The sequence below is a fragment of the Pollachius pollachius genome, assembly GCF_949987615.1.
Source record: "Pollachius pollachius genome assembly, chromosome: 6".
Classification (NCBI taxonomy): Eukaryota; Metazoa; Chordata; class Actinopteri; order Gadiformes; family Gadidae; genus Pollachius; species Pollachius pollachius.
Genome location: NC_136939.1, coordinates 19,285,626 through 19,305,311, shown reverse-complemented (window position 1 = coordinate 19,305,311; position 19,686 = coordinate 19,285,626). Strand labels below are relative to the sequence as shown.

Sequence of the window (19,686 nt, the reverse complement as noted above, 5' to 3'; positions counted from 1 at the left end):
TTGATTAAAAATAGAGCGTCTATCATGCTACTTATTCAATAGAGATTTTTTGGTTGCTTGTGTCCTATCTGCAAACCAGTGTGAACGTTCAACTTTGCTCCGAAAGCAGTGGTGTGTGTTGGAGGTGTGTTTGGATGTGTGGAGCTCTGTCTTGGCTGCGGTTCATGTTGATGGAAGCGTCCGATAGAGGGTGAAGCTTCTTGGGCTCTTACAATACAAGCACCAGTGTGTGTTGATGTGGGGGGCTCGGTCTGGCCAGCGGTTTATGTGGACTGCTGCCTTCGAGAGAGGGTTAACCTGCTCGTACACTTAAGTCTAATGCCACTTTTTTTTTTCTAATATAATATCAGTATAGTGATAGAATTCCGGAAGAGTGGGTTCACTAGTTCTGTAAACTGTATGGATTATGTATCTTTAACATGCTACATGTATTGTAGATCAGCAGCAATGAAAACACCAATAAACTTGGTTATGGCATTTGCATTTCTGAATTCCCGGACAGCGGTTGCTGAAATAGTGTCGTGAGCTGGGTTTGCACAGTTCTTTTTTTTTTCATAGCAACGGTGATAGTAACACCTGGACGTAGCCGGAGAGCCTGTCGGAGACCCTCTCCGTAGCTTACGTTCACATCCAATATTTTTTAACCATCCATCGACGCAACGGAGACGGCAAGGGCTGTGATTGGTCCTCTAACAAAATCATTTCCGGAATCACTTCTCCGGTTTGACTTTGCACCTTATTTACTTTGTACATTGTTTACTTTGCACATTAAGGACCAATAAAACACCAAATAAGATTTGAAAAGCTTTGGAAGTTTATTTACAACACTGCTTACATGGTAGTCAATATAAGATCGATCGGGTGGCGAATTGCATTGCGTATCTGACATCCCGACGGAGAGCTGCAAATGCTCGAGGGGTCTCCGTAGTTACGGAGTCGGAAAACGGAGTCGGAGTATTATAATTCGGGTAAACGGTCCGGGGGCACTCCGACTTCAAGTTTTAAATTCGGCATCGCAAAACAAGCCTTTACATTCGGCATATTAACGCTATGTACGCCACATTTACGCACCCCGGTCTACCTCTATAGCCACCCAGAAGTGCCTGTACCGTGACAGTTCGGGACAAATACGTGTATTGTTACACCCCTTATGTTGATGTATCTTTACCATGATTCATGTATGGATTATGTATCTTTAACATGCTACATGTGTGGTGTATGTTCTTCTGCAGATGGAGAAGGAGGTTTCAGATTTTATTCAGGACAGTACGCAGCCCAAAAGAAAATACACACCCATGGGGAAGATAGAAAGAAGTATAATGTAAGTACAATTAGAAAGTATACTCTTAAACTAAGTACTCTTAGTTATAAAGCCTAAACACTTGACATCATCATCCATTAATATGGGTAATGTACAACGCTCCCAGGTCCTATTTTACAGTTTGCAGCTTGACTCGCTTGATGCTACTATGTCACACGGAGTAATTGCTGCCATTGTTACAATGGGATTTAATAGGAAAGTACATCTAAAAGTACCATGATGCACCACTGGCTAAACTGAAATTTGCATTTCCAGTCTGGCTCTCCCAGCCTGGTCACGAAGATCTCTCACGGGCGTTGTCCCAAAGGAAGGGTTGAAATTTGATCGCCTAGGTGGCATATTGTATACGTGTAGCCTTCAACCTTAATAACTAGGGATGCACCGATTGTGAAAAATTGTTTAAAATAACAATTTGGCCGATAGCCGATGCCGATAACAATGTTTTTTTGTTTTTATTTATTCCCCCTTTTGTGCCAGGGAAACAAACCCTAACCCCCCACGCACGCACGCACGCAGACATGCACCTCATTTAAACGCACACACAATGACACAGGGAGAGGCTTTTATGATTTTTATGAAATAAATCTGTTTATTTCAACAACTGCGCCATCAACATTCAACATCAAAATCATTTTAACGTGGGCTTAGGCAGATAGGCCTACATGCGCCGAAAACAGATCGCTATTTATTTTACTGAACACAGCCTGCATGACGGTGAACTAGACACGTCTTTAGCATATGGAAACTATGGCCAAAAAAATAACTTCACACAGTGTGTCTTTTTACAATTTATGATGCTTGCGGAGTGATACGACAGAAGAAAAAAAAAAGCTGCCCGCGCGCACGTGTGGTTTGTAAAAGTGGAAGAAAATGTTGGTCGTGTGGGAGTATTTCACTGTCTCAGAGAAAGGTCAGCGATATGCAGTTTGTAAGACATGTTCCAGTGATATTTCAAGAGGAGGAAGCATTAAACATGTAAACATCGGCCACTGCCATCGGTGAATGTCATCTTATTTTCCGATAGGCCGATGGCAGTCAACAACGCGAATATTGGCCGTTACCGATGTTCGTCCGATACATCGGTGCATCCCTATTAATAAAAAATGCTACTATACACATAGTTCATTTGATTCTTTTATTCTATTTATAAATGTTTAATTTACACAATGTAGCCTCCTGATGTTGTGAGAGGCTAGCGCAAGTCATTCTGGGTAATGTAGGTAAATGGCACACTGGAGCACGTCGCGGGAATCCTGAAACGGCAGCCTGGGACAAATTGTAATCCCGAATCAGATGAAGTACAATACTACACACATCAAAACAATAGGACCTGGTGTGCTACTTTTTAGGCTGTGTTACTACTTTGAAGCATTGTGTATGTCCGTTAAGACCCCAGATTAATTGTTGACATTGTCTATGTGAAGATGTAAATCTGCTGAATCCGTGATTCTGTGTTGTCTAGAGGATTTAGAGACTGAGTCACACATTTCTGAATTCTGTGAGGCGATAGTGGATGTGGTATGGGCAGTCGGATAATTCTGATTGAGTGCAGAGAAACATTTCAATAATTCGCAAATCTTCTTTAAGCTTTTCGTAAACTGTATACTGTTTTTCAAAGGTACAAATATATACATTTCTATAATTATCATATTGTACAAACTGGTTTCCTCTAAACTAAAGCTACTTGTCTGCGTTGTTCCTACAGACATGATGTAGCGGAGGTGGCCGGGCTTGCCTCCTTCTCCTTTGGAGAGGACGAGGAGAGTCGCTACGTCATGCTTTTCAAGAAGGTTGGGTATACAATAGATCACATTTGTTTTAATGGTGGATGGACAGTATTTATATAACACTTCTCTCAACTTGATTGCCACACACAACGATGGGATTTACAATGAATGCATCACATTCATAGTCATTTATACCCACGTTTACTCACTTTCACCCACTCGTACAACCAATCACCCACTCATACACATTCACCCACTAATACACATTCACCCACTAATACACATTCACCCACTAATACACATTCACCCACTAATACACATTCACCCTCTCATACACATTCACCCACTAATACACATTCACCCACTAATACACATTCACCCACTTATACACATTCATCCTCTCATACACATTCACCCACTCATACACATTCACCCTCTCATACACATTCACCCTCTCATACACATTCCCACACTCATGCACACTTTCCCACACTTATACACACTTTCACATTCTCATACACACAAATACACACTTTCACCCACTCTTACACACTTCCACACACTCATGCACACACACACACTTTCACCCATTCATACACATATTTACCCATTCACACACACATGCGCCCATTCATAAACACATTAATCCATTCTTCAAAAGGATTCGTCCTCTCATACTCACAGTTACCCTCTCCTACCACCTTCCCCCGCTCCCAGCCACAGAGCGCTCCTCCCAGTCTGCGTGGCTTGCCAACACTTTAAACTTCCCCCGGCGTCCTGTGTCTGTCTGCAGGAGTCTGCCCCTACAGACGATGAGCTGGAGGCGTACCGCAAGGGAGAGGAGTGGAACCCACAGGTGGCCGAGCAGCGCCGCAGGCTCAAGGTACGACCGCCGCACGGGGCCGCACACACACCGGCTCACACTAACCCCGTAGCTGCACGGGGGCCCGGGGGTGTCTCCTTGCGTCGTGTCTATTTGTGACCTGCTCCCACCGACACGCCGCACTGTAGCGTAGGGAGCAGGAGGAGCACATAGGAGAACATAGAATGAACAACTAGGAGTGCTCGGCTATATACCGTTTGTGTGCATCCAGTACATCTTTGGTATTTTATCTGCCGACCGATGTTCCAATGACGGCACCAATTGTAGAAGATGCGAAGTAAACAAGCGGTGCATATAGTCTGTGGAGGGACACGGTTTGCGTTGTAGGCCGACACGTTTCTTTTTGGTTTCTTTGGAAAGAGACCGCTAATTCAGCGATGCAACGCGAGCGGTGAAGGGCTTCACCATATCAGCCGTTTCCACCCTCATCATTATTTTTGTCCTATTGCAGAATATTCAAATAGTATGTATTAATATAGAATAATTATTCGTGAGAAGTCCGTCATAAACATGCTCGACTGTAGAATTACGACAGGCACAAAAAAGACTAATCATAAACCACAACTGAATCTCATAACGTCCCGACAACGAGACAACCTGGACATTAAAATGTGGAAGAAGATTTACTTGTAATCACTTGTACTGTATAGCGGTTACTTGCAAGGGACCTGGCTTCAATCTTAACATCATTTTTCGTGTTTATTCAAGAAGTGTAAAGAACATTTCAATGTGTACACATGTACGCCCATTTTAAGCCCCGTCTTTACCGGCCCCTCTCTCTGACTCAGCGTTCCGCCATTTTGTGTTTCCAGGAGCAGGCAGCGTTGGAGCAGACCACTTCTCTGAAGACCAATAAACTGGAGGCGTCCCCCGCCTCCAACTACCGGGACAAGTACAGCCACCTGATCGGGACGTCTGCCGCTAAGGACGCGGCGCACACGCTGGAGGCCAACAGCGCCTATGGCTGTGGTGAGTGCACCTAGCCGACTTTCAGTAAACATTAAATTATCCAGCCACTTTCTAGAATAATCCATATAATAATCCTAAACTGCAAATGACATATCTTTACATACATTACATTTACACCCCCCTTCTCCATTCTCCCACCTTCTCTTTACATTGGTCGACGGTTGGACCAATCGCAGTGCCCACGGCGAACAAGCGCGACAAGCGCTCCATCGAGGAGGCCATGAACCAGATCAGAGCCAAGAAGAAGCAGAGGTTGGAGGATCCCACGGGGGCTACGGGGCCTGACGCAGGCAGCAGTCAGTCCTGAGGGCCCTGGCCCCCGCCTGCTCCCTCTCTCTGTGTTAGTGTGAGTTTTTGAAAGTTCAAGAAGCAATATTCCCGTTAAAGTGTACCAGACGACGGTCCGAGAACCCACAGTACCGTGCTGTCCTCCAGTATCTCTTAATACATCGTCATAGGGACAGGGCTCAAACGTACATGTGCATACATCCACCCACTGAGGTGTGTGGTCGCTTTTTAGTGGAATATTTCCATTACAACTGGTTTTAAAAAAGGTCTGGTAAAACAAAAAAAGTTCTATAAAGTGTTTTCTCTTTTCCAAAGTAAGTCGCAAGTGACAACCGGTTTTCCAGATAAATGACTAGTTCCTGAAATGGCCTCAAATATACTGGGATGACATAACATACATTCGCTTTAAGGCTGCATATATAGGCTGCAAAAAGCACTACATTGTGTTCAGTAAAACAATAGTCCTCGAGACTAGAGTATTTCACATTGATGATAGGAATAAATTCAAAGATGCTTAACGATTTGTGATTGTGTAGCTATAACCTGTTTGTACATGCACTGTTCCCTTGAAATTCATCTTCTGTAACCTTTTGTTTGTTTTTATCTTTATGATAAAAAAGATAAAATGTGAGATGTGATTTACTGAATAAGGTTCAAACTTCCACACACAAATAATGTATTGTAGTAGCCCAGGAATAAACGGTAGAAGGCGCAAACAAATGTTTTTGAAGTGTCTCCGTTGATCAATGGACGTCTGCTATGGGAATGTTTGGCGCCATCTAGCGATGATATTTAAACCAGGCGTTTTTAAACCGTGATGGAAACGGGCAGTTATGGCAAAAGTTCCAAAAGAGGAGGGAGGTTTAAGAATTTATTTTTTTATTATTCATTAAATGAACATATTTGTGGTCGTGTCTGCTATGTTGTGTGTTCAAAAAAGTCTGGTTCCTACAGGTCTAAAGCGAGTATAGCCCTTATAAACTAAGGCTACTGCAAAGCGGGTTGTATTTTAAATGGATGTTATATTTATTTCCTGGCTTTTCACTGTGCTTTATAATGTTTCTTATTTGACATACCCTTGTCTGTTTTTATGATTGTTGCCATCGGCATACATGTATGTAAAAGGTAACCTATTTCAAATAAAAACTAACAAAAACACTGTATAGCAATTTTCAAGTCATTTGTTCCAAAAGTCCATCCATAGTAGGCCTATTTTAGAAATGTTTTCACGTAATTGCCTCAAAGGATAGCCATTTCAACAAATCTGTTAACTTTCAGGTCCAACTGATCTGCATCCATTGTGTGCCAATCATGTAGGATTGTTAATACATAAATGAAGGTATTTAGTGTAATTGATCACAGCGTATCTCATAACAGAATTCTAGTTCATTGTTTTGGATTTTGCACAACCACTTGGCCCCGAAGTGTCATTTCACAACCTTCTCATGCACGTGTCCTCTCCGCGCCTCTAGGGGGCGCCTCGGGTGAATAAATGATAAATAGCTGCTTTTTATCCTCGTTTCTCGCTGTCCTGAAGATACGCAGGATCTAACTAACTTTTATTTCGTGTACAAGACCCACTCTTAACATATTCAAGACATGAAGCTCATCTCTCTGTTTATTTTCATAACTTGGTTGGCGGATGCAGAGCTGAAAACGACAAAAGGTGAGGGGAACCATAAGGCAACTTGTTCTGGACTGATTACATAGGTTTAAAGTCAAATTAGTTCGTAACTCAAATCAAATAAGTCAAATATATATATTTTTACATTTTACATTTCCTTATTCTTTGTTGAATACCATTGTAATCGTTGTTCTACTTTCTGTAGCCATTTTTCTCTCCGTTTGTTGAAACAAAATAAAAGCAAAAAACATTTTTGGATTTATTTTGTTTATTTGGCAATGCGTGACATTCCTACACATCTGATGGCTGCCATATCTTTTTCATTCAGTGTCGGGGACGACATGCACTTTCAAAGACAAGATCTTCAGTCCCGGAGACAGCTGGCATCCCTACCTCGAGCCCTTTGGCGTCATGTTCTGTATGCGCTGCATGTGCACGGAGGTAGCTTATGGTGCCAATTCTTTACCGTCCCAAAATGCCTCCACCTCCACAGCCTTTTACGCAACCAAAAAAAAGGCTTAAATTCGAATTTGCTTCGTTTGTTTGTTTCATTGACGTGACCATTCTCCTGTCCGCTGTATACCGCCACTGTTTGTGTGCGTGCGTACGTGCGCGCGCGCGTGTGTGTGTTTGTGTAGTTCAGTGTTTGCCTCGTTAACCGTCGGCGTCCATCTCTTTTAGGCGGGCCATGTGAAATGTAACACAATCAGGTGTCCTGCGCTGACATGTGAGAATTCAGTGACCGAGCCGCAGCAGTGCTGCCCCCGCTGCCCAGGTTAGCCCAGCACACACACAGCTCTGCCGTCTAAACATCGTTATTCCCCCCCTCCTGAATACAGGACTGTTTGTTGTGTTCTTCTATCTGCAGACGAGCCCCGGGTCCCTGCAGGACTCCGAGCCTCGGTGAAGACCTGTCGGTACAACGGGAGTGTTTACCAACCAGGGGAGTCGTTCACCAAACACGACCTGTTCCCGTCCAGACAGACCAACCAGTGCGTCATGTGCACGTGCTCGGTGAGTCCCCCGTTATCCTCTAACGTTAGATGTTTATTAACATAGCACGTTGCGTCTTATATAGACCCAAGTCCCAGCTCCACAACACAAACATAACCCAAACCCCACATACAAATCATACCCAAAATACTAAAGCTTGTGATTAAGCTGTTATGAAGACTTCTGACAGCTTTTTTATGAAACAATTTTTTCCAATTGTCAATTTTTTTTTTAAGTGGGAATCCTTGTTCTGGTCAGTTCTAACCTATCGATGAAGATCAACTTTGATTTGACCCATGTGTCTCTGGTACATGCTCGGCCACCTGCTCTACTGTCTCCATTAACTCCGGAAAATCTTCCGTCATTTTGAACTCTGAATTCTGAACATAGAAATATGTAATTTAGTCTCTGAATGAGAATCTGTGTGTAAAAGCAAAGCTGAATTCATATTCAATTCATAGAACTTAAAAATACTGGTACTTTCTTTCTCAATCGCAGATTATCCATTTCTTATAAATATTTATATTCTTCAATCCACAACATGAATGTGTATACCAATGAAGTGATGCATCTCTTTTTACCTGTGGTTCCTCTAGAATGGGAACATCTTCTGCGCGCTGAAGACCTGCCAGTCCCTGAGCTGTTCCTCCCCCGTCCCCCTGCCAGACACCTGCTGCATGGTCTGCAGAGGTCCTCACACTCTCCTTATGTCTGCATTCATATATTGTGATGTACATAGAATATCCTTGTACGGATCTGAGCTGTCTGCGTCCCATATACCTGGCTTGGCGGCCAATCACAGCGACACATCTGTAGTGGAACGTGCTCATAATGATAAGTGGCTACTCCGATGGACGTTGCATGCACCAACCCTGCATACTGACACGTTGATGATTGGTCCTCCTTCCAGATCAGATGACCAGCGGCTCCTCGTCCATAGAGGATGGAAACCAGCAGCTGAACCGGGGCGTTGTAAGTCCATTCATAATCGTTCATGATGACAGTTATTTAACATGTGTGTTTAATATATCAAGTCTTGAATAAAACCATTCTTGCAGATTGTAACCCAAGTATCCACTAACTCAACACTGGGTTTATATCTGCCCGGTGACACCAGAGACACTCTGTGGACCAGTGCTCTGAGGAGCCACTGGTGAGGGACCGGTTGGGGGTCCTTGGGGCCACCTTGTCCTCACTGAAGAGCAGTCCCAGGTCGGGGCCCTGGGGCCTGGGTCTGGGCAAGCTCAACCTGAAGGGAGGCGCGGACACAACCGTCAAGATCTTCTTACAGAAGAAACAGCAGAAAGGTTTGTTTTTTAACCTCTTGTATTGTTCCACATTGCTCCCCAGCTGCTCCAATTACAGCATAACCCTGCTTTACTACATAGCACTTTAGGAGGCCCAATATTTTAGTCATTATTGCGAAGAAAAGGTTAGGCACAAGGATAACCCTAGACTGATGATAGTAAAGATATGGATTATGATAATAATGGTAGTAACAATAATGATAATTATTGTTATTGTAACCATTGTGTTAAATGTATGTTATTTGTTATATATGTAAATGTGTTATTATGATTCTAAAACACAAAATAAATTGTAATAATAACAATTCATTTTGATCACTAATAACTACTTCTCCACCGATTAACCTTGTTGCTGTCCGTGTCACATCCTTAACAGCATGTGTCTCCCCCCTCCCCCCCAGCGTGTTCGTACAACAGTAAGACGTACTCCCACGGAGAGACATGGCACCCTGTCCTTGGACGCGTCCTGGAGTGCATCCTGTGCTCGTGCAGCGACGGCCTGCAGGACTGCCGACGCATCACCTGTCCCAACCAGTACCCCTGCAAACGACCCACCAAGTCAGTGGGGAAATGCTGCAAGACCTGCCCAGGTATAACGGCAGAAGAGTAGCAGCCTGAACGTAGTGCCCTGAGGAACACCAATGGGCCTCCAGGCAGTGCTTGGAGCACCGTGAATGTTGTTGGATTTAAACGAATGGATAAGAGGATCCACAAACATGAAATAAGCTTGAAGGGACCAGGGAAAAGCGGGCAAAGTCAATTACAGATTTCTGTTAACAAATATTCCTGACACAAGGAATGTGAAAAAAATGCCATTCGTCAATCTGACCAACCACGAACGTCACGCCACTGGACATAAAATATTTGATTTGTGTGCATTTGTATTTATTATTTTTGTTGCGTGCTTCGCCCCCAACATTTTCTTTGTCCGCTAAAGTCTATACCAACCATCAATGCACATGGAATACATTTGACACTAGATTGTACTTTTATTATTCATATTTTCACAGGTGTGCCTTGAATTTCTAGTTCTGATTATTTCTGTGCCTCAGAACAAAACGTTAGGGAACGATTGATTCAACGATCAGTCCAAAGCCTGCCATGCTACCATTGTCCTGGTTCTTGCTTCCAGAGCTTCGGGCCGAGACGAACCAGAGCAAGTGTCACCATGGTTTCCGAAACAACGTTCTCGTCTACAAGGTGGAACCGGCGAGAAACGACTCAGACGACATCAGAACCATCGCCATTGAAAAGTTGGGGCTGACGGAGGTGGAACTCCAAACCTGGAAGACCGTGGGAGGTAATGTGTAGCTTCAGAAAAAAACACAAAATGTTTATTATAGTTTGAGATAGTTAAAATTTTGACTTCTATGACCCTGGCAGAGGATTTACAGTTGTTGGAAATCGCAGAAGTGGAACGTAGAAACGTCACGGATCACCCTGAAAGCTACACATTACTTGCTACGGTCGCTGAAGGTTGGTTGATTCATTGTTCTACACTCTCCACACATACAGTATATAATATAAATCTTCAATGATATGGGGGTGGCACTTTTTTGGTTTTTCAAAAGGTTTTGCTTATATTTAATTTAAATTATTCAAATTATTATTTTGATTATTATATTCAACTTTTCTGTTGCTGAGGCTTTTGCGGGTTCTTTTGCAGACACCTGGAAAAAGTTTAGGGGGGAGAATATCGGTGACAATTCTCAAACAACGGTTTGCGATGACGGCATCAGGGAGATAGTCAATTATTTAAACCCCAAGCACACTGAAGACATGTGTTCACCTTAAACACACAATGTCCCGCAGAGATACAGCTAGATCCCAGTGAAAGCAGGATAATCGCTCATATACCATACACTTCTGCCACAAAACAATACACAAAACAATATTTATAGAAAGAGCTTTTTTTTAATAGATGTTTTACTTTTGCTATTGTACATCATAAGGTAGAACTGTTTATAAAAATAGTTTTTACATACATACTGCAACAAACAATATACAGTGTATGACAGTATGGCAAAATCTAAAAACTTAAAATGTTTACATTACCAGTAGCCTACCCAAAAAGAGTTGAGATATATGATTTTTGAGGTCAGAATCTCTTGTACCAGCTCAATGTGCTAATTAAACAGTTAATGTTTTGTAAACAATGTCTCCATATAACATTGTACGTGTTATGTTATAACACTTCAGACAGGGGGTTATTAACCTAAATCAACAGCCTTTAAAAACTTTACTGTAATTCTGTTGAGTTACTCTGTTATCTTTTTATATTTATTGTACATATAAAAGTCTTATGAACTTAAAGAATGGCTTGTCATGCTTATTGTATGATTCAAATGTTTGTATCTATACATCCATACACATTTTGATCAATGCTTTGTGTTTCTCTAAACATTAAAAACCTATGAATCTGTGACAAGTTAGCCCACTGAGAAGGCTTAGCATCAACACCTGTGTATGGCGCTACCTTCTCATCCTTTAACATGCATGTTCCACAAAATCATCCTCAAAATTAAGTCTGAATAAGTTATGTATGAATCATTTTACACTCGTTTTTTTGGGCATATGAAGCCCTGAATTGTAGCTAAGCTTACCTAGGAAAAAAGGCTGTATATATATATATATATATACAGTAGGTAGATCAAATAACCTTTAGCTACGTAATGTGGAACATTGCTGGAAAACGTGTAGCCTCTTTTTCTGGAAGGTTGTAGAGGTGTGTTTAATAAGCAATGCGCAACACGTATGGGCTCCTTGCTGGCTGCTCCTCACTCCCTAGAGGCACCCCAGATGGGGGCGAGTCTCTGTCTGCACCAGAACTCACGTTAAGCATTAGAAGATAAATCAAAAGCAGAGGTGCAAAGTCCCATTAGCACCACCGAAACACACCCATAGAGGGGTAGCAGATATCACAGAAGAAGTATTAAAAACACCAAATATCAGAAGTAGTATTAACAACATACTAATAGCGAGGTAGCATTTATAAAAGATACACCAGATATCACAGTAGTATTAAAACCACACCAGATATCACAGTAGTATTCTGATAAACATACCACTTACTGCAGTTCCAGATATCGATATCGTACCAGATATCGCAGTAGTACTATTCAAATAAAAAACATACTGCATACATAGTGCGTAGTCGAGCCATTCCCTTATAGTAAGGTTAAATGATACACGGTACAATGTTTGGATTAAAATAAAGTTTCTACAATGAACTTGAAGCAGTCTTTCTCTTTTATAAAACCTTTACGAAACAGATTTCCTTCAAACTGAGGTTGTTTTTAACAAGGTTTTAATCTACAGTTTGGGTTTCACGCTGGTGCTCACCAATCCAATAGTATGATCTACGATAAACATCTGGGTCTGTGAATGTTGAACCTTTTAATGTATATGGAAACCTGAGTCAAAGCCCAAGTACTGTTGGATTTGTAGATTTATAACAATCCAACTTTTCAGCATAACATCGAGCAAACTCTCACAGCTACTCTTCTGCACACCAGTTATGGTTCCTCAAAATTCAGTCTGGCAAGACTTGTGATTACTTGTTGGATGTCTGCTTAGATATTCTCAGACTCACTTGTAAGTCTCTTAGGAGCGTCTGCTGAATGTAAATATCCGTCTTCATATCCCTATTGATTTATCTTACAATTATTCCCATGCGGCAAAATACAAATATTAAAATTAGGTAGATGCCGGTAGATCACTGGGTTGCCTGTTCCATCCTCTGCCATTTTATACCTAGGCATCGGACTTAACCTGTACAGCTCTCAACAAGCCAGCTGTTATGTCGACATAGTACATGTTCTGTGTAATATGAGGCATAATTTACACAAGGCTTTGGGCATGGAATATATCCTTCCAGGCACGGCTAGAAGTGCAATTGTTGCCATGTGAACACACACGATGGAATAATGGCAAAATAACAACGTTAAACCTAGAACATAAACAGACTTGCTTCAGAGTGAAGTACAGGAAATGGAGGCGAGATGTGTACATAATGTATAAATACATACAAGAAGTAATGTGGGTGTATGAACTGGGATTGACTGAGACAAAAACAGTTCAAAATAAAACATGTAGTTACTTTCTATGCTCTCTCTTTCTCCTTCTCTGTGCTCTCTCTTTCTCCCTCACTGTGCTCTCTCTTTCTTTTTCTCTATGCTCTCTCTTTCTCCTTCACTGTGCTCTCTCTTTCTCCTTTTCTCCTCCGTAAAGTCGGAATGGTGTTTCCTTCTCACATCAGACCTCCCTCTCTCTCACAAGCGCTCTCTCTCTCTCTCTCTCTCTCTCTCTCTCTCTCTCTCTCTCTCTCTCTCTCTCTCTCTCTCTCTACCATCTTTCCCATCTCTTAATCACTAAACAAATACACTTTCCTTCATTTTGTGGATGAATTTTTATTCTTATTATTTGGGGTTACTCATGTGTGTAACCCCTGATTTTGATTTGTCTCATTTCTACACTCTTAATAATATCCTATGATATTATTTTAGTAATTGAATCACTTTCTGATGGTAATACAGATTTCGTATATTCTACGATTGGCCCGTATTTTGTATCTCCAAGAGGCCGCTGCCGTGGCCGGCTGAGCTCTGCATGCCAGTGCTTGGCCCGGGCTGTGGGACCAGCTGGGGGTAGTCACTGGGCATAAATCAGCCTGATTGGAGCAGTACCCCGCCCGAGACAGTCTAGCAGCACTTCAGAGCGGGGACCAGCCTCCAGGTCAGGACAAGGTCAAGCGTTATTTAATTCCGATTGAAGCGGTAATTTTCTTTTAATTAGGATTTTCGCAGGTTTCTGCGTAAACACGTCACCTTTGTTTAATTCAACACCCGGAAAGAGTTTGTTTTCTTCTTTATTTCAGGAGATGACAACCAGAAGTGTATTTGAGCAAATATCTGACTACGTAACGTTATATTCTGTGCGAAAAGAGGAAACGGCCTTCAAACGTGAGTTGCTTGTGTCATGTTTTATTGGTTGATGAGCATGAATCATAGAAACCCCTGCATAAGCCTTACAATGTATTTGGATCAAACGTGCAAATGAATGAGTATGAGCGAAATCATTGCTCTTTCAATGCGTTTAACGACGTGAAACCAATCGAGGAGAGAGCATAATGTGTGCTGCAGCTGCTCTGGCCCGGGTGTGCCAGCGTTTCTGGGCAATGGAAGTGGTGAGAACGACGCTTTGGTTGAAAAGCCACCAAGCATTACACTAACCAGCTCCGACAGACGTGTTTGCTTTTGTAGCTGATTAACGTGCTCGGGATAACCCCGGAGTTTATACTTCATCAAAATACTTCCGAAATTTGTTAAGGGCCCTGTTTTCCACACCCTGGTCCTGTCCTTAATTAAGATGGCCGCGGTCGACCCTATGGCCCCTGGCTGGACTGCTTCCCGGGTACAGACAGACAGACCCTGGGCTTCTTGTCATAACTACTCTTTTCACACATGCACCATTTCGTTTTTTGTGTGAAGGGTCACTGGGAAAAAAAGTCGACGTACAACCTCTCAGGAAAATGTTTGATACCGAAAGCAGACCAACTCCACATCTAAATCAATTCAGTTGACAGTTCAAGCTCCAGCCTCTCAAACTATCCCTGTAAATCTAGTATAATTACAGGAAATAACTAATTAATCAATGTGGCGTTTGAATTAAGCTGGCCTGCTGCTGACAAGCAGTGTTAGTAATGTTTTTGGGCCCTTTTTTTAGCTGACACTGGTGTTTGAGTCACCCTTGGACTGTTGAGCTGTTGGCTCTTGATTTAAGAGTTAAACAAATCATAACAAGACATTTCTCTGTTCTGATTGCTGCTGCCAATGCTGATTGTTCCAGATGTGAGCTTTCAAACAATGTTAGCACACGCATGCCCCCGCGCACACTGATACACGCCGCACACACACCGCACACTCATTGCGTGCACATACACATTCACATGCATCACATGTCCATACACTGCAAAAACAAATATAACACACAGATACACACACACACACAGACACAAAAAGTCTCTATCTCTCGCACAACCGCCTGTTTTGACTCATCTGTGCCTTGAAATTGGATTGTGCTGATGCCTGACCTTTTCCCCATTTGTGCTTCTGGAGGAATGTCTCCTGCTCATCAATATGTATGTATTTAACACTTTCCTCAAGTCTCCTCTATATATTTGTTTATACAAAAGTATACACAAGCCACAAAGTGTTGAGTATGTGAATGATTTGAATAGTTTGATGACAGGGTCTAAGTGCTAATCTTGAAGATGTTCATGTACATAAATGTATATTTAGTTGTGTATAGTTTAGTTGCGTAAATGTATATTTCACAATGAGGATTGATAAGCCCTTGCACTAGCAGTATCATGAATTTTACGAACTGGGGTCGGCAGCGGCACTGTTTGTACCTCTGTAGAAACGAACCGCTTATCACCGAAGATATCGGTGATAAGCCAATATCTTATGGGAAATGAGACTACCACTTTAACAGCCCAATGTGTAGAATCTAGTAGCACTAGGGGTGGTGAGGACTACTGTGGACTGTACTGGCCTGTTTTGCGAGAAAGCGGCATTCATGTTAAGTGCACCAAGGTCGATTTTAGATGGATGTAGCCAGCTAATAAATCGGCAGTCGGCGTTGCAGGCCAATGTTAAATTGTACTCCGGTACATGAATATAGCTTGTTTTTAATAACATTACATGAGTGTACAGTTGAATCGCAACAGTTTCGTTTTGGATTTTATCTTTATCCAAATGAGTGATAGCCAACTTTTAGTTATCAAAGAGGGAAACAAGATAAAAATGAACATCTCCAAAACATGGAAGTACTAAAGAATGTACACCCACTTATCATAATCCCCAATCGGCCATTCGCTGCACTATTTTACACTTGGATTAGAAAGTGTGTGAAACTCCATTATAATTGACTCTTCTAAATACATACGATATTTTGGTGAAATATCGTATGCATTTGTAGGACCTCATACGCTAGAAGCCACTAAATTCTACACCCTGCCCCTTTTCGTGCGAAGTTGCTGCAACAACAGCTACTGTGACATGAGATATGTGGCTATGGTGATGAGATTTAAACAAGGCGATGCGTTTGCAGTATTATTTTGAAATGCAAATGTGGATGTAACTGTACGATCACGTTTGTTTTTAAATGATCAAAATGTAAAAGTAATAATGTTTTCATCAAATGAGAGACAGACATTAAGCTTCTCTTTGAGTGGTCGCAGCTGCTTGAAAAACGCTCTATAAACCGCTAAATTAATATTTTATGTACGGACTGACTGGTCATGGACATGATTTTTGGCAAGAAGTAATGCCTATTCGATTCCAAAGTCATTGGAGCGGTAGAATTGTAAGTTCTTACCATGTTATGCTCAGTGTCACTGAAAGGCCAGATTGGATTGTTTTCTGCTGTATCCAACTGCAGGGCTAGATACTATTTCTTGGCCTGGTTTTATCGAAATGGCACAAACAACGGAATTCAAATCCTGACCTCAGTGAGATGGAAACAAGCATGTCAAATTGTCGGCTTTAAACCAACGCATGCTTTCGCAAACTTGTTCTTTCTGAGCTATAAGAGAATGAACCAGAGCACTGAAATTTACTGTCAGGTTATTCTTCAAGACAATATTGAATAGGAAATCATACATTGATTTAGATTGACATAGAATTATATGAAAAGGTTCCATGAATTCATTGTCTGTGTTTCTTTCATCTCTTCTGTAAAAACAAATGACCAGTCATATACCCCTTCTCTGATGCTTTCATATGAAAAAGACTACTCTTCAGATAAGATAACACTTTATTATTCCTGTGAAGGAAGAGCTATTGTTTTCTTCATGCATAACAACAGACGGAGATAAAGCAGCCAACTTTATTTTTGTTATTCACTTCTACCTTAGGAGGCCCCAACACGCAATAAAGTATTTCATATTCAAAGCGTCATTCACAGATGCCATGATGTTGAAAGTCTGGGTTTGCGTTCAGAATACACATTGATTTATACCACCTGGGCTAAGAGGAGCATTCCACATCTGCCGTCCACGCAGTGGATCCATAATTACAATCATGTGGGAACGAGAGCCGTGAAGTCAAAGGCCAGGGCGGGAATACGGCGTGGAAACCAGAGGTGTCAATAGGAAAGGCTTCCTTGCTTAATTAGACAGGCGAGACCACAGAGTTAGAGGTTTGCACTCAAACGACTTCATGGAACATGTTTTTATTGGGTATTTCGGTCTGCTTTACGACAAGGGATGACATAAAGCCACAGCAAAAAGAGAAGTTGGCAATGGAGGTTTGCGGACCTGCAACACATGGGTGAAACATGCCCATAATAATGTGTTATTTGGTTGTCGATGAATGAAAACACGTCATTACTTGTGTTGTGCTAATAGAAAGGGATGTAACGAGAAAAACAAGGACGTGGCCTGCCGTTGAACACTGGGTTGAAGTGTACGTTTCCTTTTCCACCTTCAGATGGAAAAAGAACGATAGCGTATGGATTCGCTGGGCATGCACAGGAAGAGTAAACACACACTAAGACTGGAGAATGGGCTTTATAGTCTACAGGGATTTTACATCGGAATGCATCATTGGATTTTTGTTCAAGAAACGTTGTCCCATTGAGAGGACTGAAGAGGGTTGTAGCACGGTGAAATCCTAAATCAATACAAATATACCATAACCTTGACTAATAACAACCTTTTATTTTGCCACATCTCACATGACAAATGCTGTGGCAGTTTCAAACACAAAAATGTCTCGCCATAATGACTAATAATTTAAACTATTAGATATACTGTTTATATTACTGTCTACCTAACTCTAACTAACACTCCACTTCTCCTCTACCCCCATAATGGAGGTGCTTATTGCGATGTGACATCACGATGTACAACGCCCCAATGCCGAGTACTATTCCACTCAATAATCGTTGAGCATTAATCTCTATCCAATACAGGAAGAATTGTTGTATTCAATAAATATAGTGTTCATAATATAGGCTCAGTTAGAACATCGATAAAACGATCTCACTTGATATACTCGATAAGACCTAAAAGTGAAGACGTTGTTCCTTCTCGATGCACGCGTTGACCTCCCCCGCCTGGCCGCGGAGGGTCTTGTCTTTGCCCCACGTCCCACTCAAGAGGGACACCTCTTCTCTGTCCACCTGCTTGTGGGTCGGCCCGTCCTCTGAGATGCTGCCTGTTGAGACAAAACACACAATAGGCAGAGAGAGAATAACTTCAGCCTCAAGTTATTCCCTGAGAAGATAACGGAAAATAACTTCAGGCTGAAGTGATCTTCTGTGATGCTCTCTGTCGCACTCTGTTTCTGTTATTCTCTATAATTCTGTTTTGCTTAATACTGCTTAATATTCGTGTTGTTTCCGCAAATCCTTGATGGATTGGATCATTGACATATTTTTTTCCGAACAAACTATTGGAGAAAACAATTCCCGGACCAATGAGGCAAATTGTGCAACCTTTATGTATTATTTTCGCAGAAACTGCAGTTGATGTCCTCTCTTATGTTAGAGAATAAAAGTTATTGATGGCCCACCTTTAATGGTCTTCATGTGCTGTTTTTACGTACTTAGAGGAGGTTCCTGACTGTGTTGTTCCTGTTGTTGCCCTCTGCCATCTCACCTTGCATCTTAACCTCCTTCAGGGATGTAACAAATAAAGTGATATGGAGAAAAGTTGTTCTGGTTGTTCTGTTGTAAATTCATTTACAGGATGACATGTATCATGTCATCCTGTAAATGTACTCCTTGTTCTCCTTGCCGAGAAGGTCTTCTCGCTGGAGATTACAGAGGAACGTGAAGAACGTGAGTCTGAAATAAGTTGAGGAAAACAAAACTAGCCTGTTTGATGCAAATTTGAGTTTTTGTGGATAAAGTCAGAGATTTATCCAGAGCCAGATAGTTTGGTGGTTAGGGTTCAAACCCCAGTGTTCACAGTCTAACTGTAGGCATCCTTGGTGCAAGATACTGCTGGTTTGGAAAGGCAAAACATAAATGAAAAAACCTTCATACCTTTGTAACAAAGAAAGATTCTTCTGGATGTTTGGTTTCATCTGGACGGTCTGTTTCCCCATCTCCCATGTCGTTCTTCTCCCTCTCCTTGGCCTGAAAAGAGCTTGGGTCCTTGGGGAAGCCCTGCCTCTCCCTCTCTTGTGGAGAGTAATGGCTTTGCTCTGTTAACCATGGCCTTTTTGCCATTCTTCCTTCACTTCTAATCTACACAACCGAAAACATCAAAGACACATTTGGGTTAACCTTTGCTTTTACAATCTCTTTCTATTCTTTAAATGAAAATATAACTGAAATCTGTTTAAATCAGAATTTTAGGCCTGAAAACCGAGACAATATTTGTAAGTACTTTCGAGACAAGACAATCTCCCGGTGGGATGATAATAAATAATCAGTAACAGTAACAGTAGTAGGCACATTTCTCTCAATGACTCAGAGCACCAACCTTGTGTTTAAACCTGTCAGGCAGCTTCACAGAGGGCTTTCTGACCTCCGGTCGGTCGGTGCGCTTCACTCTGACCCCC

The 19,686-nt window shown here is 41.9% G+C and overlaps 2 protein-coding genes across 2 annotated transcripts in view; both read left to right on the top strand.

The window, feature by feature from the left end:
• spag7 (sperm associated antigen 7) overlaps window positions 1-6,347 on the top strand; it is a 7,323-nt gene extending 976 nt beyond the window's left edge. Inside the window, exons 3-7 of the mRNA XM_079738759.1 lie at window positions 1,233-1,321; window positions 3,027-3,111; window positions 3,842-3,931; window positions 4,744-4,900; window positions 5,077-6,347. Of these exons, the coding sequence (XP_079594885.1) occupies window positions 1,233-1,321; window positions 3,027-3,111; window positions 3,842-3,931; window positions 4,744-4,900; window positions 5,077-5,207 (552 nt within the window). The 3' untranslated portion in view covers window positions 5,208-6,347. The remainder of the gene's footprint in view (window positions 1-1,232; window positions 1,322-3,026; window positions 3,112-3,841; window positions 3,932-4,743; window positions 4,901-5,076) is intronic.
• Window positions 6,348-6,721: 374 nt separating this feature from the next.
• chrdl2 (chordin-like 2) lies at window positions 6,722-11,402 on the top strand. The gene is made up of 11 exons (XM_079737499.1): window positions 6,722-6,854; window positions 7,141-7,253; window positions 7,494-7,587; window positions 7,681-7,826; window positions 8,402-8,495; window positions 8,716-8,777; window positions 8,923-9,112; window positions 9,514-9,702; window positions 10,245-10,412; window positions 10,496-10,588; window positions 10,779-11,402. The coding sequence occupies exons 1-11, from the start codon at window positions 6,788-6,790 to the stop codon at window positions 10,904-10,906; spliced, it is 1,344 nt and encodes a 447-aa protein (XP_079593625.1). The 5' UTR covers window positions 6,722-6,787; the 3' UTR covers window positions 10,907-11,402.
• The last annotated feature ends 8,284 nt before the right edge of the window (window positions 11,403-19,686 follow it).